Genomic DNA, 24,311 nt, shown 5'->3' on the forward strand with positions numbered 1-24,311 from the left:
GCTTCCCCAGACATCCAGGAGAGCTTCAGTATAAGACAACAGGTTCTTGTACCGTTCGATCCTGGTACCTGACGATCACGCATTACTTTTTTCACGACCAAATCACCATGCACAAAGGACTACTGCTCGCCGCCACCCTGGGCGGCTTGGCAGCCGCGGACGAGACATGGACCATCAACGCCAATTCTAACTGGGGCACATGGGAAGGCTGGGGTGTTTCTCTGGCTTGGTGGGCAAAAGCCTTTGGCAACCGTGACGATCTGGCCAGCATTCTTTACAGCCTGGGCAACACCACCTTCAACTCGAAAAGCATTCCCGGGCTTGGCTTCAATATTGCTCGGTACAATGCCGGAGCCTGCAGCAGCAACACGTACGACAGTACTACCATGTCCGTGCCGTCTACCATGAAGAAGTCACGTCAAATTGATGGGTATTGGTGGGACTGGGCGTCCACGGACCCAACCTCGTCTAGCTGGGTATGATTCTCCCGTGTTTTCTACTCCTATTCTGCCCGACTTAAACATTCCGTACGTGTGCTTGCCTTGGCTCTATTGCGTGGTATCGCAGCAACACAGTGCTAAAGGCCCTTTTTCATTCGGGCGAGTTGTCAAAATAATTTTAGCCGGAATCACGTAAAAGATGCGCTGGATCTTTCTCGGTCGGGTTGTTGCTAACATGGACAACTGCACAGCACTGGGATGTTGATGCCAACCAGAGGGCTGCGCTCACCAAGGCCAAGGCCAATGGAGCCAATCGCTTCGAGCTTTTCAGCAACTCGCCCATGTGGTGGATGCTCACTAATAAGAACCCTGCTGGAAGTAATGATGGATCCTCGGACAACCTGCAGACCTGGAACCAGGGTGACCACGCGCTATACCTCGCCCAAGTCGCCGCACGAGCAAAGAACAACTGGGGGATCACTTTCGAGAGCGTCGAGCCATTCAACGAGCCAATCTCTACCTGGTGGAACGGCAAGACAGGAACACAGGAGGGTTGCCATTTCAGCGTTGCCGCTCAAGCCGCCGTTATCCCCTTGATGCGCTCACAGCTCGACGCCGTGGGTCTGACATCCGCGTTGGTGGCTGCATCGGACGAGAACAGCTACGACGGTGCCGTGTCGACGTTCAAAGGTCTGGGCTCGACTGCCGTTGGCAAACTCGGTCGTGTCAACGTCCATGGCTACCAGAAGGGCAGTGGCGATCGTAGCGGGCTGTACACTCTGGCCACGAACGCAGGGAAGAAGATCTGGAACAGCGAGTATGGTGAAAATGACGCTACCGGAGCGCAACTGGTCTCGAACCTTATTCTTGATTTCCGCTGGCTCCACCCTACCGCGTGGGTCTACTGGCAGGCGATCGATGGGGGAGGATGGGGCCTCATCAACGGCGATAATGACGCTGTCACGCTCAGCAATGTGGAACAGAAGTACTACGCCCTCGCCCAATTCAGTCGCCACATTCGAGACGGTATGCGCATCCTTGACGGTGGCTCCGACCATGTCGTCGCGGCATATGACGCGGCGAATTCGAAGCTCGTCATCGTGGCGGTCAACTGGGGCGCCGCGCAGTACATCAACTTCGACCTGTCTGGTTTCTCTACTGCTGGAAAGGACGGGCAGACGATCCCGCGGTGGTCAACAGTGGTCGCCAGCGGTGGTGCGCAATACGTGTCTTCGCCAGCTGATACTAAGCAGAGCGGCACCAAGTTTTGGTCGTACTTCAACACCAACCAGGTGCAAACCTTCGAGGTTTCTAACGTCAAGATCTGAGTAAAGTTGATTGTCCTTTGGTTGCTTCGTTGACCTATTCTATTCATGTATATAAGTATATCCGAGTGTATCGGCAGCTCGCTTCTCTGTCATCGAGAAGACGGGTGGAACAATAGTAAATACAGATCCAAATCTGGCACTTAACGAAGACTGAACCTGATACCCTCGCATGCTTTTCGAACGGTTGTGGGAACATTACGAGGAGTGCATACAGCCAGCATTGGGACTGGGACCTTCCTCACGGAGAAAGCCATGATATTGGCGAGAACCTATAATTGATGATTAATTATATGATTCTAGGTATTTGGCACAAAGTGCTCACGCTCCGAATTAGGATCGTGGCTTGTTCTGAATTTCAGCAACCAAGAGTCAAGGCAATAAGCCGAAAGACCAGTTCTGATTTTGACGGATCGAATTGATCCTGCGTTTATATTATCTCAGTTCAAGCCACTTGTCGCTGAAAGGGCCCTGGAAGTGACGGGAACAAGTCATCTGGCCTGAGTTGTACCAAAGCGTAGCGGAGGCGGCCGCTAGCCCGCCGGCATAGAATCCCTCCGGAATCCTACTCGGATGGACTGAAGTGGCTCTCGTCAGCCACTACTGTGAGCTTAATTCGACCGCATCCTATTCCATTGCCTCACTCTACCCAACTCAGTGGACCACTCGATCAAGTAAGCCACAACGCGAGCGCCATGGACCCTGAAAACAACAGCCCAGAAGGGCTTTCGATTGTCCCGAGCCGACTCCAGGGTCCCAGCAATACCGACCCAGGCAGCGCGGGCAAACGGAGGCCGGTGCGCCGAGACCCTGAGAAGAGACGACAGCAGAATATACAGGCCCAGAAGAAGTACAGTCAGTCATGGCCCTTGTTCCCCGCTGTCTTCTCCTTGGCAACACTGGATCCATGCTGCAGGCTGTCTAATCACAATATTAGGAGAGAAAATCAAGAAGCGGCTCGAACAGCTTGAAACGTTTGCCGCCTCCGTCCGCGACGAAAGTGCAGTGAGCTCGGAAGCCACACCTGAAGCCGGTTCCAATGTGGCCCCTGTGCCTGGAAGTAGCCCATCAACCAGCACAACTGTCACCCAGCGTTGCGCCCACCATGACATGCAACAGAATGATGGCTTCGACTTCTTCGACTTTTCCGTGGACTTCTTTAATCACACACCCTCTCACCCCAAACCTGCAGCCTGCACAGACACCGCTCTGTCCAGCTGGGACCCAAGCCTTTCCGTAGACCTTACTCACCTCATCCAAAACAAGGATACGACATCCAGGTCACAATATTGGGTTGGCTTCATCGACTGCGGCTGTGTCAGGCCCCATGTCCAAGTAAGCTCAGAAACTTCAAGGGACTGGGGGGATATGAAGGTGTTGAGTATTGGGCCAAGCTTACTCACACCCGATCCCTATATGAACACGCTCCGAGTCGAACGTATTTGCATCCTCCAGGCCATCATGTCGAATTGCTTGCAAATAGGTATCACGGAAGAAATGTTCTGCGGCGAAGATGCCATTTCCCCATTCTTCCGCTCCAGGGGCAAGGCTGTCGATGAATCCGGGTCCGACAACACGGTGATGACAGTCCAGCGCATCTTCAAGACTCTCAAGCCGGACGTGAGGCCCATCAAGGAGCAGGTTACCATGATGCATCGCCCAGTAATTGATGTGCTACCATTCCCGACATTCAGAAAAAACCTTATAACGAGTGGAGATGCCATCCACGAGGAGGAGCTCTACCATGACCTCCTCAACGGACTGATATGTTGGGGCGGGGCAGGGGTTGGAAAGAAGGACAGAGATACCTCAACGGGTCACACATCGACCGGCACGCCGTGGGATTCTCGAAGCTGGGAAGCTAGGGTCTGGTTCTTGCAGAAGTATTGGACACTGCTTGGCGGCGAAGAGGGTGAATTGGTTCGTCAGAGCGAGTGGTGGCGAAATATGAGAGGAGATGAGGATGATTCATGGTTGGGACAGTAAAGTCGTCATCATAGATTGAGACATATAATTACTATGGTTGTTATCATTGGCAGCTAGGATGGCTATGCAATGGAATTACTACAAGTATAACTTGCTCTGAGTACAAGCACAACTAATAAAGCACTTATCAAGACAATCTTTTTTAGTTTGATCAACTAAAATCAAATTTAATTCCAGGTCTGCTTTACAAATACGCACATTTTTGGCCTGATTGGGACCTTGCTAGGGCGAAACTAGAATGCTGAGACTTTGTGCGTAGCTATGGAAAGACTCCACGGTCCCTAATCAGAACTCAATATCTGAATTCTGAATCCTCGCATTTCTCGAATCGAAACGGGCATATATACTCGGTCCTCAACGTAAAGATCATCTAGATACGCATGCTTCTTCTTCACAGCGGCAACTAAGCCTATTGAAAGCCACAATTCTCCATTCTTCCATACTTTTCTTACTTAAGTCCCTATATTGTGACTCCTATATTCCGGCTGAAAGCCTTTAACCTCCCAGGACTTGATCACTGGGCTGTATTCCACTTACCTACAGCACTTCCTTAATTCAACTCCTCTAAGAGTTGATAGAGTGACACAGCCCATCCTACAATCCCTTATCAATCAGAAAACCATTTGGTTTGCCTGATTCAGTATCAGCTAGGAATCCCATTTCTCATTTTAGGCCTGACAACTAGTTCATTTGACATGCTAAATTCAATATATGAATAGCGACGGACATGGTCCACAGACTGAAACATACCAGGATAAGTCGAAAGTATTCAAAATCTGACTAAATGATAGGCTCAGTAACTCAAACGGCAAAGAAATAGGTAAGGCTGAAAGTATAAGTGCGGCTTACCATAATCTCTATGGAGTTCAATGCTTGCATGGCTTGAATAGTGATAGGTCTACACTGTGAATATTTCAGACGAAGTGTTAAAGTGTCTTCACCTTTGACCGAGGCTCTATGACTTGGGCCACATTGATTCACATGTCCGTATAAATTCACTATGTTTACAGGGACAATTCACCAAACGAGGTCCATGAAATAATTATACATAAGTGCTTTGGCTTAAGACTGGCTCCGAGTTGTCCTCTGGCTGACTACCGCAGTTGTCCCCAACAGACTCAAGAATCAGCCACCGAGGTATCACTCAACAACGCTGCGTGCTTATATTACCAAAACTTACGGAAGTCTTTCCTGGTCAGTCATCACTCAGCTCAAGCCGCCAAGATGATGACCAAACTCGCAATCATCCTGTCAGCTCTTGTGCTGCTCAATGGCGTTTGCGGTTCTTTCCTCAACGTCATGAACAAGTGCAACTTCCCAATCTACTGTTTGGGTGCCCGTAGCGATCCTCCACTGGGTTAGCTCGAAACCAAGTTGAACATAGCAACAGACCTTGCTAACTATTAAAGGAACAACAACACCCACCCAAGAGATAGCTGCCGGCGGAGCCTGGAAGTCCCCGTTGGAAGCTTGGAAGGCAAGTTGAAATTTCTTCGGTGATACAAACATAATCGCCATGTCCGGTGCGACAACATTGAAGTTCTTCTCAAGATAGACCACTAACACCACTCTACAGGATGCCATCGGCGCTGTGATGAAATGTTCTCCTGACCAGAGAGTCCCAGATACCAATCTGTACCAAATGGAACTGGCCGTCAACGGAACATCTGGACAGTCTTGGCTCGACCTCTCGATCGTCAACGGCCAACCTTTCACCGACTACGAGCGTGCGGCTTACTTTCCTTCTGTGGGATCTGCTTGCACCCAGCTCAAGTGCCGCCCTGGTGACCACTCTTGCGAGTGGTGCCCTAATGTGGGACAAACGACCTGCAATCCTCCGACTTACATTGTCTGCAACACTGCAATTTCTGATGCTTGGATGTACCTCTGTTCTTCCAGCGGCCGAAAGGATATCGTGGGAAACATGGAGCGTCCTGGCTAGAAACCTTGCGACAATACACTCGAGGCAGGGATGCATCTGGTGAATTGGCTTGATTGGCAAGTCTGAAGCCACAGTGCGTGCAGTTCTTAGATATTTGTACACTCAATAATGAAATGACATGAGCCCCTCCGTACCCTGCTCCAGTGGCATTCAAGACAGTGAAACCACTCATGATTCGTTCCATGAGACAGTGCACATGTGTCGATCAGTAAATGAAGTTGTGCACTGCATTATTTCGGTGAGCTCTGGGGTGTTTGTGTTGGTATCTCGTATGATATCAATTGTGGCATTGGTGGATCGGTGAACCAGCACGAAAACATGAATGTCAGGTAAGTGTCTTGAATTTCGAAATTTGGCGGATTTTCCAACGGTTAGCATAATTACCCATAGGGTTCAGTCCGTTTCACCAGCAACTTCGAGTCAGCAAGGCATGTTGGACCGAGATCTGTTTTGCAAGAAGCCCGGTTCTATAAGCGGCAAAGCCCATGTCTGTAAGAAATAGTGTAGTCCAATAATTGGCCGATGTGGAGATGGATTCAAAGTTTCGGCTCAGGTCATATGGGAACGACTTTGAAGGTATTGACATGAGAAGAGATCAGGTCCCGTATGTCATTTCCAGAAGGCGGAACAGTCAGAATGACACATTATGAAATTGTGGCTGGGCTCAAGAATCAGAACAGTTCAGTGGCAATCTCACGATCACCCTTAGATCATATGTACATACATAATCAGAACAACTCTCAGTTCTATAGCTTTTGTCCTAGATTTCGCCAGGAGTAATTCCTATTGAGACAACGCATGATCTATGCCCTCCCCCAAGCACACCCTCAAAAGTACGATGCTACTGAAATCAATTCTTGTGAATGATTGTCAGATGCAATTGGCGGAGGAATCGTGGCAATCCGCTGACATATCTTCAAGCTTTGGAGAAAGGAGTTCAGCTGCTCAGGGGTGGGGGGCAGTATTTCTCATCATAAAGTTTACATTTCGTATATGTGTGCTATGTACACTTTCGGGAAAGCACACGCGATATCAGCTGCCCCTTTTGTGATTATTGCTTGGCGAAAGGTTTGTCACATGCGTCGGCGATCGTACTTAAACACTCCGTCCGAACAGACTCCTCAATCCAACTGCCGCAGGGAATTATATTGTGTTCGACCTACAGCTGCTGATCTAAGCTTCTTCATTCGGCTGGGAACGAAATCTTATTTTATTAGACCGGAAAGCATCAGAAAATAGGCTTCCGTACAAGTGGCAACATCAGCTCAAGGGCGATGCGAATAGTAATCATATATATTTGTACAACAGCAACGTGATCGAGCTGAGGATCCTAGCTCTTGATGAAGTGAAGAGCTGTCAGCTGCAACAAAATTTTCCGTTCATGGTTATAAGAAGCCGGAGAAGTAAGTTTCCCAATTCTTCAGCGGAACAACTGAGCTGCCCATGTCCTAACTCTACCGGCTCAGATCGCCCTCGACAGTGTCCCTGTTCGCCGCCGGTATTATCTTTGGATCATGGATCTTGTTAGAATCGCGCAGTCATTTGGCCATGGCGCCCATCATTATGGATTTGCTGCAACACGGTTGCAAGGTCGTGCCTCCTTACATTCGGACCCCAAGTTAGCAATTCCAGATGCCATCCGCATGAAAGCTGACTTGGGACGACGAGATACAACTGCAGGGGATGACATAAACTCCGAGAATTCAGACGACATGCACAAGTCTCTCACCAAGAGGGCGGAGACAGACCAGTGGTCTGATTGGCTTGGCGAGCAAATATGCACACCAGCCAAGAAGACAGCGCCGACTTCCCTTGACCAGCTCGTGGATATTATTGACGACGCTCGTGCCAACAAACAACGCTTGCGGGCTGTCGGATCCGGGCACTCCACGTCCGACATCACTCGCACTGATGGGGCTGTCCTGGTTGATCCACACCAAATGGCTGAGGTACTGGATATTGATACTGCCACTCTTAGCACGCACGGCACCGATATGTCTCTGATTCGAATTCAAAGTGGCATACTTATCAAAGATCTCAACCAGCAGCTGGATAGCCGAGGCCTCGCGTTGGTCCATATGCCTGCCTACGACGGGCAGACAATATCTGGAGCCATGAGTACCGGAACTCACGGCTCTGGTGCGAAGTGGGGACCAATGGCCAGCATGTTACGATCGATTGTGATGGTGGTCGAGAACGGGACCGTACTCCAGATCGAGCCAGCCAGCGGCGCCATCACCGACCCAGCCAAGTTCCCCGGCAGGCTTTCTGAAGCTCCGGGAGTTCCTGTGGTTCTCGTACAGGATGACGACTGGTTCAATGCTGCGCAAGTCTCCATGGGCTGTTTGGGTGTCATCTACTCGTACACGATCGAAGTGACAGCCGCGTTTCATGTCTCGGAGAATCGTACCGCGGTGCGATGGGAGGACATCAAGGGTCAGTTTGCATCTGAGAATTTCAATCCACTGCCGGCCCCATTGGCGGACTGGGATCATTTCGAATTGGTCGTAAGCCCATACGCAAGCGACGACGACAACAAGCACCCGTGTGTGTGGATCGAGCGTGCTCGCGTGGGCAACACACCCAAGCGCGGCGCAAGGCAGGATTTCTGGGGTCGCATACTGGAGGATCTCGGTATTTTATTCACAGGCGTACTGGATGACATCCTGAACATCTTTCCGCGGCTAGCTCCCTCCTCAATCAACGCCGCTATGGAGTCGCTGAAAACTGACGACGCGCCGTACATTGACAGCAGCTACGTTGTCTTCAAGGTGCTGGACTCGGAACTTGAGCTCAAAGCCCATGCAATCGAGCTTCATTTCGAAGCCAACAATCTCGTCACGACCATTGACACACTGATGTCCACATTCCAGACCCTTGCAGATCAGAAAAACCTGTATGTTGCCGGACCGATTGGTATTCGATTCATCGCCGCATCAAAAGCGCTGCTTGCACCCCAGACAGGCCGGCTCACGGTCACGGCAGAGATGTCCAACATTGTGGGCATCAAGAAGGGGGTGGAGTTGCTTCAGGAAGTGAAGAGTGCCATGTCTTCGGCAGACAGGTCCATTCGAGTGCACTGGGGCTTGGATCTTGACACTGTTACGGCGCAGGACGTGCGCGATTGGTATGGGGCAAACTTGGACAAATGGTTGAACGTCTACAGGCAGTTGAACGTCAACGGAATGTTTAATAATAAGTTTACAGATAGGATTGGCATCACGGTTTCCTGAAGCTCTTTCCGATTCTGGTCGGTCAGTTTGGCATGACATATGATAGCAGTCAGAAGCCACTTCTAAGGGACTGTGCAACAAAGAATGGAATCCAACACAAACATTTCACTTGAAAATCGTTGACGGCGCATCTCATCTCAGCCCCTGACAGACTCAACGGGCTCTGCGGTCTCGAATTTAGAGAGAGAGAGCTCGACAACTGTCTGATCCTGCAATAGCCTAACGATGTTGAGGCTGGTGCGACCTTCTTCACCGTGCTCGATTTGGCTTTGACAGCTATGCTTTGTCCCTTTTTGTTTAGCGCCAGGGGAAACAGCCTGTGCGCAGAATTCTGTGGCTGCCACGTGTCGGTGATCAACTGTGCGCAATTGGCTTGGTGAGATAGGCAAACAGATACCTCATCACCGTCGTGACCAGACAGGTTTCTTTCAGTGCCGAAAATTTATCTCTGAAAGTTTGTGTCCCTCGAAACGTTTGAGAACCGTGGGTGTGTGTTCAATAATACGACGTGGGTCACGCAGCGGACATGAGTCTTGGGACTTTCAGGGTCATATTGTTGCAACGCTGTCTGTATTTAGTTTATCGAGCGTGTGCCGGAACCTGAAAGTTCCCGGAGGTGATAGTGCATGCGGATTTTGATCATTCCAAGACTTGGTTACACACGTTGAGCAACGAGCTTGTCTTGACCCAAAGCTCGTTGATCAAACAGGCCGGAGAGAGCGACGCCAAGAGCAGTTTGCATTCACTACAATGATGTGTACTGGGCGCCTCCAGTTTGCATATGGCCCTTATCACGTCCTGCTTTCAATAGTGTTTCGCTTGTTGTGTGGTCGCGCCGCATATGCGCATAACATCACCAGGTTGATCGACGAAAGACAGAAATTGTCCGCGGCCCGGCTCATCACCATCACCACCACACTTCGTTTTGCCCACAAAATGCTGCAAAATGTTTCCAGTCCTGGCTGATTATGATAAGCACCAAATCGGGGCACCAAGCTAGACTAGACGTTCATCCGAAGAGACCGCGGTTAACAGGGGTGGTGACTGATTCAAGGGCACCCCTCACTCCGGGTTCCGGGTGGTGGGGCGCAACCCAACCCATATCCACGCGGTTCACCGGATACGGACGCACGTGAGGGGATGTCCCAGGGACTACTGGGCGTAATAGGTCTACTGTGGTAATGGGAGCTCGGCTGTAAACAAGGCCCGTTCGCCAGCTGACCGGGCTGCTGGGATGGGATGTGACTAGCGATCTGGGCGCCGGACGTACCTGGGAAATCCTTCCTCCGCATAAAACGAGACGCGGTTTCGAGTCCCGCGGCTGTTGCAGGCAACGGCGCGACCCCGTGTAGCATCAGAGTCGTCCTTTCTATTATCGGGACCCACATCTGCCGACCTCCTGGCCGACAGCACCATATTGATAAATCCCTCTCAACCCAGGCTGTGGAATCTTGTTGCGACTCATTGACTTAGACTTGTTGACCTGAACTGCGAATATGAACGGAAATATAGATACGTATAAAGCGGCCGTGGTGACGGTGAGTACACGATCTTGGCTGCATGCACAGCCGCACGTCCAGGGTGTCTGAGACATCTGGATTTAATCTGCACACACCGGTCTAGTGAGGTGAGCCGTGAGCTGAGACAAAATCGCAGGAAACGGGCACGCCTCCCAAGATCGAGATACAGTCACTGCCCAAGCCAAAGCCCGGGCCAAATGACGTGCTCGTCCGGCTGAACCTCACTTCGCTCTGCGGCACGGACTGCACACAGGCCGCAGGCCACCTTGGGCCCACGAAATCCGTGCTGGGCCATGAGGGCATCGGCCGTGTCGAGCTTCTGGGAAGCAACGTCGCATCGTTCGACCCAAGCATCGAAGTGGGCCAGCGTGTGGGCGTGGCATGGACGCGGGACTTTTGTGGTAGCTGTGCATTCTGCACCAACCTCGCGCAGGACGGCGAGACGCGGTGCGCCCTGAAGCCACACTCTGGAACCGCCGTGGAGGGGACTTTTGCGCAATACACGCTCGTCCCTGCGCGTTATCTGCTGAAGATTCCTGACGACCAGTTCGGCGATGTTGCAGATGAGATTGTGGCGCCGGTGCTATGTGGTGGTGTCACGGCTTACAAGGCGATCAAATCAATTCCTGGCTTGACCCCAGGCCAGTGGATCGTGGTCAGCGGCGGAGGTGGTGGTGTCGGCGCGTTCGCCGTTGCCTTCGGCAAGGCGATGGGATATCGCGTCATTGCGACTGATGCAGGTCCTGGCAAGGGAAAATACGCCATTGAGGAGGGCGCGGAGCACTACGTCGATATCACTTTGCCCGAGGCCTCGGCTGCCGGTGTTGGCGAGGTGGTCAAGAAACTGACCGCGGGCTTGGGCGCAAGCGCAGTGATAGTGTGCGCAGGAGCACCGGCAGCGTATCAGTCCGCTCTGGAAATGCTGGCTCCGTTTGGCACGCTGATGTGTGTTGGAATCCCACCTCCGAACGGAGTATTTTCTGTACATCCCTTGATGTTCATCGCATCTGGGTGGAGGATTATGGGGTCTGCGGTTGGTACGCGCCGAGACACTCTGGAGGCGTTGGAATTCATCAAGAGGGGTCTGGTCAAGCCCAAGGTACAATGGGCCGAGCTGGAGCGATTATCCGAACTGATGGATGAAGTCAGCAAGGGCAAGGTAAGTGATCTTAAGAAGGCAATCTGTCCAGAATGAAATGGCATTTACTGACTGTATTATCTAGGTCCAAGGGAAGTATGTGATAAACTTAGATAAGGCTTGATCTCGAGCTCATGGCCGTTCTTAATTGAAAATCAAGCGTTGTTCCCTGCTCTCGACCAACCGATTTCTCCCTGCAGCAACTCAGATGCCGGAGGGAAGGTGTGAAGACCTCTCGTATTGAAGTGGAACGGGAAAGTAAGGCGTGCTCGTTGTGTACGCCCTGGAGATGAGATAATTTTGGGGGCTTGCAATGCCTAAAACAGAGAGCCAAGCTTGCTCATGCGAAGAGCCCTTCACGCTCAAAACCATCTCATTGTAATTGACAAGTCCTGCTCTTGTTGCACCACCTCACAAGCCAATATCACTATTTGGGTGCATCAATATTGGTTGTCCTGTCGGATAGCAATTTCTGTTCTCATTGGCGAGTTCTCATCACCATCAACCTCCCATAAAGCCCCTGATCCTCGCCGTCTTCTAGTGAGCATTGAAGCCTACTTCCCAATCCAACAATTTTTCTTCTTCCTGAGAACAGCAATACGCCAGGCCTTGACGGCTTGCTGTCCGTCCACTCCTCGGATCCTCAGCTTTCAACTAGCAACGTCTGACATCCGCTGCGATGCATAATAGTTAGATTCATATGCAGCCAAGCCCAGTCCTTCAAATACAATTTGCCATCAAAATAAAATTCCAGTCGTTGCTCAAGCACTAGTCACTGGAGGCCTCTTCGTGCGGCTGACTGCTTTCGAGGCTTTGGTCACCAACGGTGTTCTTGGCCTGAGGCAGTCGCTCAGTGACTATAGAAAGGCCCCCAATGGCCATTGATCGAGAAGGTGAATGTACATCGTTGGTGTCAACAAAACGTGCTGCCATCACCGCAAATCATGTTGTGCTTGGTAGTGAATCATTGTCGAGCATGTTTGTGGAAAACAAGATTTATCACCTGCTCATTAGGACATGTACTCAGTCTCCGCCACAATCGCGAAATGATAACAGCAGAAGCCATCCACATACGGTGCAGCTTTGTATCCGGTTCAACAACTCGCGAAGCGATCACGGAGCCTTCTCAGTTTGCTCATGATAATCCTAAAGCCTAGAATATGTCTTCCATGACCAATTATAGCAGATACTGAAACCTGTCACAGTTTTCGGCCACTGAAATATTCCATCGGCAGCACTTGATGACCACAAAAGTTTGATATCGGATGAGTTGGTGTGTCTCCATCTGAGAACACGACACAAAATATGCAACAAAGGCGACGGCCCAAGCAATAGCAAAATAGATACAGGTGGGCTGATACTGTATTTCCCCGGAAAACGATTCCCCGGAAAACGATAGTATTGACAAGATTTGATGCGGAGAAAAACATTTTCTGCTCCCGGCCAGCAAATTTTCACAGCAGAAACGACATCTCTTCTTCACCTCCGTCCCAGCAGCGAATACCGTCTGGAAGCACCGCTTGTAACTGGTGTCAATGGTGTAGTTGTCACGTTCGCGCTCATGCTTGATGTCGACGTCGTGCTTGAGTTGTCGGCAGGGAACACCTCGCCTTGGTCCCACTGTGATGACATATTAGCTTGTTACGCTGTCTCTTGAGTATTATCGCGGATGTGGGAACGATAGCACAAAAAGTCGGAAGGCAAAACCGGCAGGCACGACTTACGTGTTCTACAATGCATCCCGCTTCCCACCTGAATCTGTCGACAACAGTTCCGATACCGCTGGCTTCATAGTTCAGGAATCCTTGTGGGTCGATGTATCGAGTCCGGAGGACAGTAATCTGGGTGCCTGGCCAGACGGGCCCGAGAAAGTCCAAGGCAGCATTTGGACCGTCGTCGGCGAATGGGTTGTGGTTCTGGGAGACATTAGCACACCGCTCTGTTGAGACGGTGGAACAGGGTTCCGTACGATGTATGTTGAGGAGATAAACTCAAAAGCAGCCGTCAAATTTTTCGTAACTAAGAACTCGTTGGCAAACTTGTTGAATCGTTCTTCTGTCTCGGCTGCTGTTGGTGGTGGGCTAATGGCCTTGCACGGGGGAGGCGTAACGACGGATTGCCTTGCGGCTAGGACTCTCGTGGGCGGCTCGGGCCTTGCCAAGGCTGGCAAAGCCAGTGCTGATAGGAACGAGAGCAGGAACGTGGTTCGCATATTGGCTGAGAGCTTGTCAAGAAAGTGACGCTGTAAGTCTGGATGTGTAAGTTGTCCAGCCCGAACTTCTTTTCCACGGAGCGAGCACGAAAGTTAATAAATAATCTTGCGTTGTCAACACTTGTTGAAAACTTGCGCAGTAAGTATTGAATGTGCGAGAATTCAATGACCTCGAAAATAAATCAAGGAGAGTAGATTGAGTGGGCCCGGGCGCTCGCTTCGGTAGGCCGCGCGCGGGATGAATCAGTGATAGGACCCGCGGTGGTTAGATACCGACAGGGCTGCCAAGGTCTCTACGCTCGAACAGGCAAAATACCATAGTATCTCTTGGCGGCTGGGCGGTTACATGACGGAGATTTGGACTAGGAAGAGCCATTTGGGAGCAGCTGTGCTTGGATCACCAAGCACATGTACGATGTGGAACCCGGATAGTGGCCTCCGCGCATGTCACCCACAATAGCATATACTGTTCGGCCTCCCTGTCCTTTAGCCCGCCTTCACATCGGATGACAGCTGCAGAGACGACAGTGGCCATCGATTGCGATTCGTCCCGCCGTTGTGCAAGTAACACATCTCTACGCCGTGCACAAACATCCGTAACAGGAAAGTCAAAGTCCATGATGATGATATTCAGACTGCCGATGCCGATGATGAGAGGTGCATCACTCCCAACCAGACTTTTCTTATCACATCCGTCAACGGTCTCTTGCCTCTCTCGGTTGTGAGCTTTACTGCCTTGGGAAATTGAACGGGGCAGTCTGGATCATGAACTCTTTCTGGCCTTACCCGAAAGCCAACAAACGATACTTCCCGGCTGCCAGCCAGAAATAAGAACCACTGCCTCAAGAAACGAAACACGCGAAGCGTGGATAGAGGACAAGCTTACGCTGATATCAACGTCAAAGTTGGTGATTAAGCGTCAAGGAGGTTGGCTCAACACGCCCTTGAAACCAAGAGCCTCCGCCACGGGAAAGGGTTCATCCCGGCTGTTCTCTCCCGAGCGCGCCGATCAATGCTTGAATCACGGAGGGAGCGCGCGCCTCCCAAGCACTGTTTGGGACTGAGAGCTTCCACGTCGCCACAGACGCGGGTCCTGGTAAACCTGCATGTGGCGCGAACGCAATTGAGTTGAGTCCAGCGGTCTCGAGCAATCAAACAGAGGCTTGGTGCTGTGGCAGGCTCGCGCCCCAAATCTTGATCCCGAGAGGCCATCTTACCGAAACCCGGTTGGAGATTGACGCTTTCGGATTGAGACTTCCACATAGCGCGCTACCGATTGGGACGGTATCGTTTATTCTCATAATAATTTGATCTAGATAATATGTTCGTCTGGGCAATGAGCTATATAGAGTTAAGATAGCCATGGATATGTAGGTCCATATCTCGATGCGCGAGCTTGGCGCCTTTTGCTGCATCCAAGACAAGCCCGTATTGCCGCGCGCTGCAACTGACCGCAGGCCACGGGATATGACCTTGAGTCACAGAAAATTGATCACAACCTGAATATTAAGCCTTGTTCCTAGTTCTCCAGTTACCCGCAAGCCAACGTTTCAAACAACGTTGCTTAGTCTTGACAACTCTCTCTGAAGCAGCCATCGAAGTGTGTAAAGAATTTCACCTCCTTGCAAGATCGAGCCACGACTCGAGCTCCAGTCGCATGTCGGGAGTGTTTGGGCTGGTGCCATTTACGAAGTCTCGCCCCATCTACAGTTGCATCAAGCGAATATGCTGGCACATTGAAGAGCATAGTTGCATAAACACCAGCCGAATACAACTGGGTGCCAACATCATAGCAGCAGCGTCGACACACTGTCTCGAGACCAATGTGATACACGTAAGAGGACTGCCGCTATGACTTCAAGAGACACACAAGTGCGAAACATATGTATAGGATGGACAAAATTGCTCATCAGGATTGTAAGGGTCTATCATATTATCTTTTTATAAGGGGCTCACCATCCGTAACATCGGACTGAGCACTCTTTTACGAAAGGAAATCGAGAAACCCATTTATATACTTCCCGATGAACAGTTATGCTGTGGGAGCACATGACCAAAAAAGCGACGCTGGCTCGCTGTTTCGTAAGTAAAGAAAATGGGAATGGAGCGTCTGGCGCCCGGCGACCTCGAATCACCTGGAGGATGCTCAAAATACCTAGGATCCAAAGTCAGAGTCTGGGATGCAACGCTTCAGGGGATGGGCAGCTGACAAAATACTGATAATACTCAGGAAAAATCATCTAGGCCTTTCCTCGTCACCCTCATTGTGCTCGTTCTCTGCGCCGGCCTCGGCCTCTGCGGGCTCGTCGTGGCAACGAGCTCCATATCGTTCCCATCGCCACTCTCGCCGTCCAGTCGGCGGTTCCTGCCCATTTCACTGCGCGGCGTCATGACGCTGGACCCGATGGCGAAGCTGCCGCCGGTACTCTGCCGGGTCCCCTCCGCGCCGCTGTCCAGGCGCAGGAACTCGAGCACGCGCAGCCCAGCCCGCGTTGTCTCCATCTCCTCGCGGAAGATCTTCCATGATGTAGTGAAGTAGATGACGGCGTTCCAGACGCCCTGTAACGGGAGCACGACTGCCGCTGCGATGTTGAGTCCGTAGGAGGCCTGGTTCGGGTATACCAGCGTGTACACTCTGTTGATGGACGACGGCGTCCATGTCACCAGCACCGAGATGGCGAACACGAACGAGGTGCGCAGGTATGCCAGCTTCACTGGGTCCATGTTCCTCAGCTTGGCGCCGAAGCGTCGTGTGCCGCGTGCTATGCGTTGGAAGATGTTGAGCCGTCTCCTCATTTTTATGACGGGTGCCGTCGGCTGCTGCAGCCTCCTGGCCCCGCTGCAAGGACTGACATTGGCTGAAAGCGGCGGTAGGGCGCGACTCGGTGATGGGTCACGGTCATAGTCATCCTTTGATGCCGTGCCGGCAGATATCGTCGAAGTAAATTGTGTGCCGTTGAAGCTGATGTTCTCAAAGTTGTGCTCCTGGCCGCAGGCCGACGCCTTGGGAAACCCGTACGAGCTGCTGTCATTGCTATTGACTAGCGTCACCGAGGGCGAAAGGATGTCGACTGTGCCAGCAGAAACCGAGCTTGGCTCTCGTGACCAGGGATAATTGTGAGTGTGTATTGGCAGGAATCCGCCGGGGGCATTGGGGGCAGGGGTGCCAAGCCTCGGAGAACTTTCTTGTCCCAGTGACGTGTTGACTCGTAGGTGTGTTGTGTCGATGCGCCGTTTCGCCGGGCCGTTGTGATGCGTTGTCTCTGACGGCTCAAGGAACGGACTGGTATAGGCAGGGTTTGTGCTCGTCGGGATGGTAGCACTGGTGACTTGGACTTCGGTCGTGACTGTTCCGTAGAAGCCCGGACCGGCGTGAGATGTGAGATTCTAGTGAGACAACGGTCTGGTTAGCAATCACGCGCTCGTCCTCGGCTCTTCGAAATGCGATGGGCAGAAGTGACACGCAAGCTCTGTCTCATACTTCGGCGTCTCCGGATGAAGAGAGCTAAAATATTTGTTCGCAAGGCCTATTACGCCCATGATGTGCAGGCGTAACATGCAGGATAACGTGAGCTTTGGGGGCTCGGGAGCTCATCAACTCTCATATTCTTCCTAGGGTTGACAAGGGCAGCCAAAGAGCTGCCATACAAGGGAAGATTGTTTAGATGCAAACACGAATGAACCTCGGGGGTTCATAGTTGACAGGCCGGATTTCGGCAGCCGTGAGCAACGATACGCAAAGAAGCCGGGTAACACACCTTTTCCGCTGAATCTCTCACATCGGAGGAATCACAGGTAACCTCAACATCAATTTCCACGTCTTTTGCTTGATTGCTCAATGAAAGGTTGCGCAACTGATTTCTCTGGTGGAAAACATGGTAGCCGACAGCGAAATATATGACAGCAGATAGCACCGTACAAATCCATATTGGTAGGTAGTAAGAGTAGATGCGAAGTGCGTTCCAGTCAGAGCTGATCCAACACCATAGCTATATTGGACAAGTAAACATCAGTCATTGGTATATCATTGCTGTGAACAGATGATGTGCACATGTCAAACGACGGAAGACTGTGATACTCACCGCTGCGTCCCCGTACACCAGACCCCTATCCTCCCGTAGGAAAAGAAAAACAAACGAGGGGATGGCTGGAAGACCGAAGCATATCAAACAGTAGAGCCACAGGTATTGACGAAATGTTGTCGGATTGAAAGACATAAAAAAGACCATGTAAACATTTATGGCCATGGCGAAAGACCACCATGGATCGGACTGCATAAACCTGTGTCAGGATAATCAGCAACCAGATACCTCATTTGAGAAAGCATATTAGAATGACAACAAACCATTCGAAAAGGAAGCCCTGCGCCTGGCAAAGGGCAGATTTGCGGTCTCTGCTCATAGCCTGGATGCCATCGTATGCGATCAAGCAGGCGACGCAAGCTCCGATGTTGGCAACTGAGGCGAAAAAGATGAAAGTATTTGGGATTGTCCGTAATCGTCTGAAGAGAGCAAAGGTTATGAATATAAGCATGATCCCAAACAGGGACAGTGTTGCGCCCATGCGCTCGACTGCATTGAGGGTGTCGATTTGGTGTTCATCCAACATTGCGAACTCGCGGTCCTCGGCCAGCGGTACATCCATAATTCTTGCTGATGAGCCAGGCGGCGGGAGAGGGTGACAGGAAATAAGTAGTCAATATCAGGAACAAGACGGAAAATACCAAAGGACAAGCAAGGGTGGCTTTTCCGCTTCGTCTGAGATGGTGGTGTGGTAGTATGGTAGTAAGGTGGTGTTGCTCGTGTGATAATGGTGTGGCCAGTGAATGGGTCAAGTCCTGGGTGACAATGAGAATCAAACGCATCGAGGCTTGAGGACGGACTGGGGTTGAGCCGATCCTATCGAGTGCGAGAAAGTATCAAGAAGAACAGAGCCGCCACCAAGGTCCAGGGGTAAACGGGTAACCGGTCTAGGAGCCTTGTGTCTCTGTCTCCTAGCGTACACGTGATGACAGTCGCGGAGCTGAGAGAAGCATGTCACTGGTCCACGACGATCAAAGGTCAATTGTTTGCTGTCAAGACCCGTCCTGGCAAGCCACACCATGTGCGTCGGAAAGAGGAGTGTAGAGAAACGGTCGCGACTTCGGGTGGAGATGAAGTTCGTAATTGTATATCGGGAGGATCCGTGACCATGGCAGCCGTGAATAGCTACCGCCTCAAAGTGAATAATGAACGGAAAGGAATACGCGGCGACTAAAGGTACATAGAGCAACGGAAGCATGTGACAGTACGATGATAGAAGCAGATATCAAATCCAATTCAGACCCAAGGGCGCTACATCCAACATGGCACGAAAAGCTGTGATATTGGCGAATGGCTCCGAGTGGGCGCGGATCCGCAGCCGCGAGGTGATCGACGACGAGGCGGCGGCAACCGAATTGCTGGATACAGATGCTGTACAGGTGTAAGGCAAGCTCCCTTGGCGCTGCAATCGGGACACACAGCGAGAGACGACATACAGAACTCAGACAGCGTCGAGCTTGAAAGCAGTTCCTCAGAGTTCGGTGTCACAGAAACTCCGCCGGAATCGAGATTGTGTCTTCGGTGTAGGTGAAACGACTGTCCTGCATGAAGTTTAATTCCCAGTGTCAAAGGGCGTTGCGCTATGCTTCTCGATAGTTGCTCACCCCGTGGGGCAATCTACCCCGAATCAAGGGCAAACGATATGTGTATGTCCGTGCCGTGGTGATGAGGCGCGCAGTCTGAGATATCGGAAGTCGAAAATGCATAAATTGCAGGTCCGGGCCGGCTGGCCACCTCGACAGAAATCTGTTGGTCAAGGACGGCAGTGTACATGTGCTGTGTCGTACAATGTGCTGCACAAAGTTGACTTGTCTGCCACCCCAACGTCCAATGAATGGGAAGCCGATGACGGGAACGGGCAGACAATTGAGAGCAGGGAGCTGTAGCTCGCAGCAGATGCCACTGTCTCGAGAGTGAATTGCTTGTGTGACAGTGGAAGTCGGTCCTGGAAACTGGTTGGACCAAAATCAGGGATGAAAGCGATCACGGCGTCACGAGGAACGCTTCTGGATACTTTGTCAGACGGGACTCGCCGGTCGAGCAATGGCCAGAACAACCAAGCACTCTCTGTCTTGCCTAACCGACCCCTCTACTGCCTTCGACATGAGTCCCTTGACACGTGTGAGACAAATGAAATATGATGGGATGGATGAACGCCACGCACTCGCCACGAAAGGGACATTTATAGGTAATCTGCTAGAGACACTTAGCAGACGATGGCCAGTGGCGGCGGGGACGAAACCCTCGGACGCGCGCTTCAGATCACTTAAGCTTTGCGCTTTGGCACAGGCTTCCATATGTGCTTCAAGGAGATGCGAGATCAAGACCACACTCACAGGAAGGTGGCTGAAAAGAAATACGATTTATATGACGATTATTTGAGTCCAGAGTCTCGGCCGTTGGGCGGTTTCAGATCTTGTGTCTGGTGCAGTCTCGCCGTCTCATTTATATGAACACTCCACAGACACCTGTGACAGGTGAGCCGCGCTGGCAATGTCTCGAGATCTGATTCCTTTAATCCCGAGTCCAACTCGGCGGGCGTGCCTTCTGTGACCGTGGCGCTGCCCAAGAAATGTCTTGTCTCCGTTCCAGGGAACAGCCAGCCAGCGCGCATGCGAAAGCGAGGTTTTGGCAGTATATGTTGTGAACGAGCTTCCGTTCAACGGTTCATACTCGCTGCCGCGATGTGTTGTAGATTTTCTGTTGAAGGTATCGCTGCGGCCGTCAGTGAGGAAACCTGTCAAAATTGACGGAAGCCAAGATCATATCAAGGTGGCAAGCGAACGCGGCTCTGCAGCAAAGACGTCGAAAGGCCTGCCAACAGGGGATGAAGCGCGCACCAACATCGGCCCGCTAGCTGCCACAGCCGCCACTAACAGTGTTCGCGGCGTGGTCCACTGACAGTGCATAGGCTAGTACGACATCCTGTCATCATGGCAAAGACTCTAGATCTTCACCGTCCCAGAGACGCCATGGGAGAGCCCATAGACTCATCACTTGGCTGGTGATCACGCCAATCTTGCTGCTTCGGCTCGTCAGCTGGACCAGCCACCAATACAACCCAGGCGTGTCCGGCAATGGTGCATGGGCCATCTGACATGTGCTTGAAGCATACATGTCTTTTTGGCCCCGAGATCGAGGCTGGGTCTAAATTGGCAGCTTGGCCATATCACTCTAAATTGTAGTAGGGGCCGACCCGAGAGACGTATACTGTGGTCCAGCTTGACACCTTTGGGGTAGACCCCTGAAAGCTTGCTGCAGAGCCGGTACAATGTAGTTGGTCATGCAGTGCATCTTTGCCTTGCTGATCACCGGTCAAGACCACAGGCTTCATCTGGCCGAGTGGAAAAGCCAGCTCACTGTCCGCCTGTCATGTCGGATTCGAGGGCTTTGCCCACTATCTTCCACGTCGTGCCCAGCCCGAGGGAAGCTGCATTTTGCTCGGAGCCGGCTGCTGACATCTGAATCCAGGATCTAGCACATACTGCGTGCCTCGAAAACTTCGTTGGACGGCGTTGCGACAGATCGATTGGCGCAGTGCCCCGAAGACATAGAAGATTTGGGCCGCGCTTCGTATCGCGTGTGACGATATTCGCCCAGCGACATAAGGCAAGTGCAGGCGGCCGAGACACGCCTTGCTTTGATGCTGATATCCTTTCGTGCCTTTGTTCTCGGGATTTGTTTGGCGGATGTCGAGTCTCGCTTGCCCCTGACCAAGGCGCCGAGAGAAGCACGCCAGGACTTTTAGCACCAAGCCCGATGAATGAGGGGAACACTGATCGTTCGGTGTAGGGCAAGAAAATCCCCGTGTGGACGTCGGTTGCAGTGTGCAGCATGCAAGCGCATTTTCGCCCCCACCACTTCACATGTGGGCGATTGATCTCAATCGGGTAGCAGCGGATACATGATGCTCGAGATCTTTTCAAACAGATGTTACCGATGGCCGCTGAGGTACGTTTCTTGGTCGGACGTGCGAGGATCCTCGTCCGTCTCCGTGCTTCCGCTGAGGCGGCTGTTATTCGAAGATCGAAGTACATGGGTTCACATCACTGACGAGTGAATGCGTTGAAAATTACGTCGTCGTAAGTAAATTAGGGGGCGCATGGGAGAAGAGCAAAGCTACGTTGTTTTCGGCAGCTAATGTACAATACGCCCTGCCGGTCGCCGCCTTTCTGGCTGGATCAGAACCACTGTCACGCTTCGCATAGACGCGCAGAACATGCTTGGACTTTTATAGTTGATATTTCTCAATGTGAATTCAAGCTTTCGAATGCACAATTCAGGACTTCAACACTGCGATGGATGTGCCGAATGCCAACGCCTGCATCGCGGCTTACAAGCTCGCCGTTGCCGGAGTCAGTTGCAGAAAAGCGAGCTTGATTTGGAAGGATATCCGGCCGGTGTTATGGAATTTCCGGTTCTAATGCAAGATCAGAAGCTGAGACTATTTTAGGAGTCGGAAGAGCAATTACCTGAGAGGGGGAAATTCCTCCCAAATGCGCATAAAAGTTCTACATATAACGAAGGTGTGCAGAGGTGGGTCATCATGTGGTCCCACGGCTGGTCATGCAGCGCTATAATAAAGTGGGAAACGATAATGTAATCGGCAGCGATTTGAGCACCTTAGCTCCTCGCTCCCCGTTTAGCTTCATATGATGATGATTCAAAAGCCCGAACTGTACGAAGCTTGGATAGCGAGATGCCCATGATATAATATATAACTAGATACTCAGATCTTGTCTGGAGCCCCCTCTACGTGCAGGCTTTCTATACCGTCGATGAAGTACGGATGGATCACTGGTAAATGAAAGAGTGGCCGAAAATTGAGCTTGTGCGCGAACGCTGAATATCAGACAAGCAACCGACATCAGGAAATTGCCTTCATGAAAACACGCCATCAAACTGCGCTTCATTTGGTCGCCGTGACAACGTCAAAAAGTGGACTTGCCAGATATCGGTCCCAGTACGCTTGGTCCTCACCGGCCCTGAGTGGAGGCGCGATTTTCTCCTTCGCGTCTGTCTTGAAATCTCTCAGGCCTGCACCCTTTGCAGCTTTGACAAAGACCGAATGATCGAGATCATAGTTATCGAATTCGATCGGAGGATCCATCAAAAAGATTGTCCTGATCCGAAAACCATTCTCAACTTCGCCGATGATCCTTTTACTGACACCATACCAGTCATTTCTTTCGCCCCCATGAGCTACTTTGTTTGGGATAATTGTGACGAAACGGCCACCAGGCTTGAGGTATTTCCCAACGTTATTGAATGCATGGTCCATCATGGCCTGGTCTCCAGCGTAATTAAGACTCCAGACGCCGGTGACAACGTCGAAAGAGCCGGGGTCGGCATTCTTCAGACTGAGTGGGGCGAAGACGTCGCCGAGTTCAAGCTTGATCACGTCTTTAGGGACGGAGGAATCAGCAGCAATGAGCTCCCGGGCCTTTCCCAGCATCCCGCTGTTGATGTCGACGCCGACGACGTGGCTCGCGCCGAGTTTGGCCATGGCTCGAGCATAATGACCAGTTCCGGTTGATAAGTCAAGGATCCTCTGGCCTCTGACATCACCCAGGTTGGCGAAGAAGTTTACTTCCGTGCAGCGCCGAGAGGGCAGATACAAGGAGCTCTCATAATCTGCAACAAGGGAATCGTATTGCGAGCTGTCAAGAGCCATGATGACGCGAGTGGGGTCGGATGAATGTGGAGTGGAGGCTGACATCTTGGACGGCAGATGGTTTGAAAGAGCCGACAAGAGGGGCCAGAAACTGTATGTCGCTCGGAATGAGGTCGGCCCGCGAGTACGTAGATATTATGATACGGCAGTGCTGACGCAAAATCTTCGGAAACTCGCCTCAACAGAATTGTGGTGCATGATCATATCGCCAGCAGCTCAGTGTCTTCGAGCCCAATACCTAGACATACGAAGCCTAAGCGCAGGTCACAATGCGTCTTCATATGAACAGTGAACAACAAGCCAATATAATATTTGTCCCTACCAGGGCAGGGGTCCCTGCCAGGGCCTCGCCCTTCTTCCTGGCACCTCCTTGATCCCAGTTAAATGGGGGGAATTGAAAATAAAAAGGGAGCAAAATATCAGATCACCTCTCTCACAGTCCAAATCAGTTAGTGAAGACGCCGTAGGACGTCGAGAGACGTGATAAATTAAACAAGGCCCGCAGTATTCAAGACTCTTTATTCGACCGGAACCGGCCTACTAACCAGCATCCCACGGTAGCTAGACCGCCACGTTATACCATTTTTTATACAAAGGGCGAAGGCCAATGGGACACAAAGAAGTAATACCAATGTGTGCGATTCCCTTGCTCGTCTACAAGTAAGAGTGGCTGCAAGTCCCTGTTCACGCTTGTAGTCAATCGATTATTGCTGCTGCGCATGAAAAATTGCTATCAAATCATCTTTGAACGGTTAGATC

At 51.4% G+C, this 24,311-nt stretch overlaps 8 protein-coding genes across 8 annotated transcripts; 5 read left to right on the plus strand and 3 right to left on the minus strand.

Moving 5' to 3' along the window:
• Window positions 1-107: 107 nt before the first annotated feature.
• Window positions 108-1,768, plus strand: J7T55_007617 (uncharacterized protein; the record flags this gene model as incomplete). Its single annotated transcript, XM_053134908.1, has 2 exons — window positions 108-476; window positions 692-1,768. 2 exons carry the CDS (start codon window positions 108-110, stop codon window positions 1,766-1,768), a joined length of 1,446 nt encoding a protein of 481 aa, XP_052987410.1.
• Window positions 1,769-2,460: 692 nt separating this feature from the next.
• J7T55_007618 (uncharacterized protein) lies at window positions 2,461-3,751 on the plus strand (the record flags this gene model as incomplete). The annotated part of the gene is made up of 2 exons (XM_053134910.1): window positions 2,461-2,620; window positions 2,703-3,751. 2 exons carry the CDS (start codon window positions 2,461-2,463, stop codon window positions 3,749-3,751), a joined length of 1,209 nt encoding a protein of 402 aa, XP_052987411.1.
• A 1,224-nt stretch (window positions 3,752-4,975) lies between these two features.
• On the plus strand, window positions 4,976-5,693 carry J7T55_007619 (uncharacterized protein; the record flags this gene model as incomplete). The annotated part of the gene is made up of 2 exons (XM_053134911.1): window positions 4,976-5,108; window positions 5,377-5,693. 2 exons carry the CDS (start codon window positions 4,976-4,978, stop codon window positions 5,691-5,693), a joined length of 450 nt encoding a protein of 149 aa, XP_052987412.1.
• A 1,548-nt stretch (window positions 5,694-7,241) lies between these two features.
• On the plus strand, window positions 7,242-11,641 carry J7T55_007620 (uncharacterized protein; the record flags this gene model as incomplete). Its single annotated transcript, XM_053134912.1, has 6 exons — window positions 7,242-7,311; window positions 7,374-8,820; window positions 8,929-8,947; window positions 9,145-9,286; window positions 9,636-9,874; window positions 10,583-11,641. 6 exons carry the CDS (start codon window positions 7,242-7,244, stop codon window positions 11,639-11,641), a joined length of 2,976 nt encoding a protein of 991 aa, XP_052987413.1.
• Window positions 11,642-13,063: 1,422 nt separating this feature from the next.
• J7T55_007621 (uncharacterized protein) lies at window positions 13,064-13,796 on the minus strand (the record flags this gene model as incomplete). Its single annotated transcript, XM_053134913.1, has 3 exons — window positions 13,064-13,204; window positions 13,309-13,500; window positions 13,554-13,796. 3 exons carry the CDS (start codon window positions 13,794-13,796, stop codon window positions 13,064-13,066), a joined length of 576 nt encoding a protein of 191 aa, XP_052987414.1.
• Window positions 13,797-16,022: 2,226 nt separating this feature from the next.
• On the minus strand, window positions 16,023-18,440 carry J7T55_007622 (uncharacterized protein; the record flags this gene model as incomplete). The annotated part of the gene is made up of 4 exons (XM_053134914.1): window positions 16,023-17,183; window positions 17,555-17,785; window positions 17,879-18,077; window positions 18,142-18,440. The coding sequence occupies 4 exons, from the start codon at window positions 18,438-18,440 to the stop codon at window positions 16,023-16,025; spliced, it is 1,890 nt and encodes a 629-aa protein (XP_052987415.1).
• A 700-nt stretch (window positions 18,441-19,140) lies between these two features.
• Window positions 19,141-19,764, plus strand: J7T55_007623 (uncharacterized protein; the record flags this gene model as incomplete). The annotated part of the gene is made up of 4 exons (XM_053134915.1): window positions 19,141-19,259; window positions 19,317-19,401; window positions 19,475-19,528; window positions 19,594-19,764. 4 exons carry the CDS (start codon window positions 19,141-19,143, stop codon window positions 19,762-19,764), a joined length of 429 nt encoding a protein of 142 aa, XP_052987416.1.
• A 3,023-nt stretch (window positions 19,765-22,787) lies between these two features.
• Window positions 22,788-23,597, minus strand: J7T55_007624 (uncharacterized protein; the record flags this gene model as incomplete). Its single annotated transcript, XM_053134916.1, has 1 exon — window positions 22,788-23,597. The coding sequence occupies one exon, from the start codon at window positions 23,595-23,597 to the stop codon at window positions 22,788-22,790; it is 810 nt and encodes a 269-aa protein (XP_052987417.1).
• Between the last annotated feature and the right edge of the window lie 714 nt (window positions 23,598-24,311).

Source organism: Diaporthe amygdali (genome assembly GCF_026229845.1).
Source record: "Diaporthe amygdali strain CAA958 chromosome Unknown NODE_49_length_293705_cov_63_570957, whole genome shotgun sequence".
NCBI classification, from domain to species: domain Eukaryota; kingdom Fungi; phylum Ascomycota; class Sordariomycetes; order Diaporthales; family Diaporthaceae; genus Diaporthe; species Diaporthe amygdali.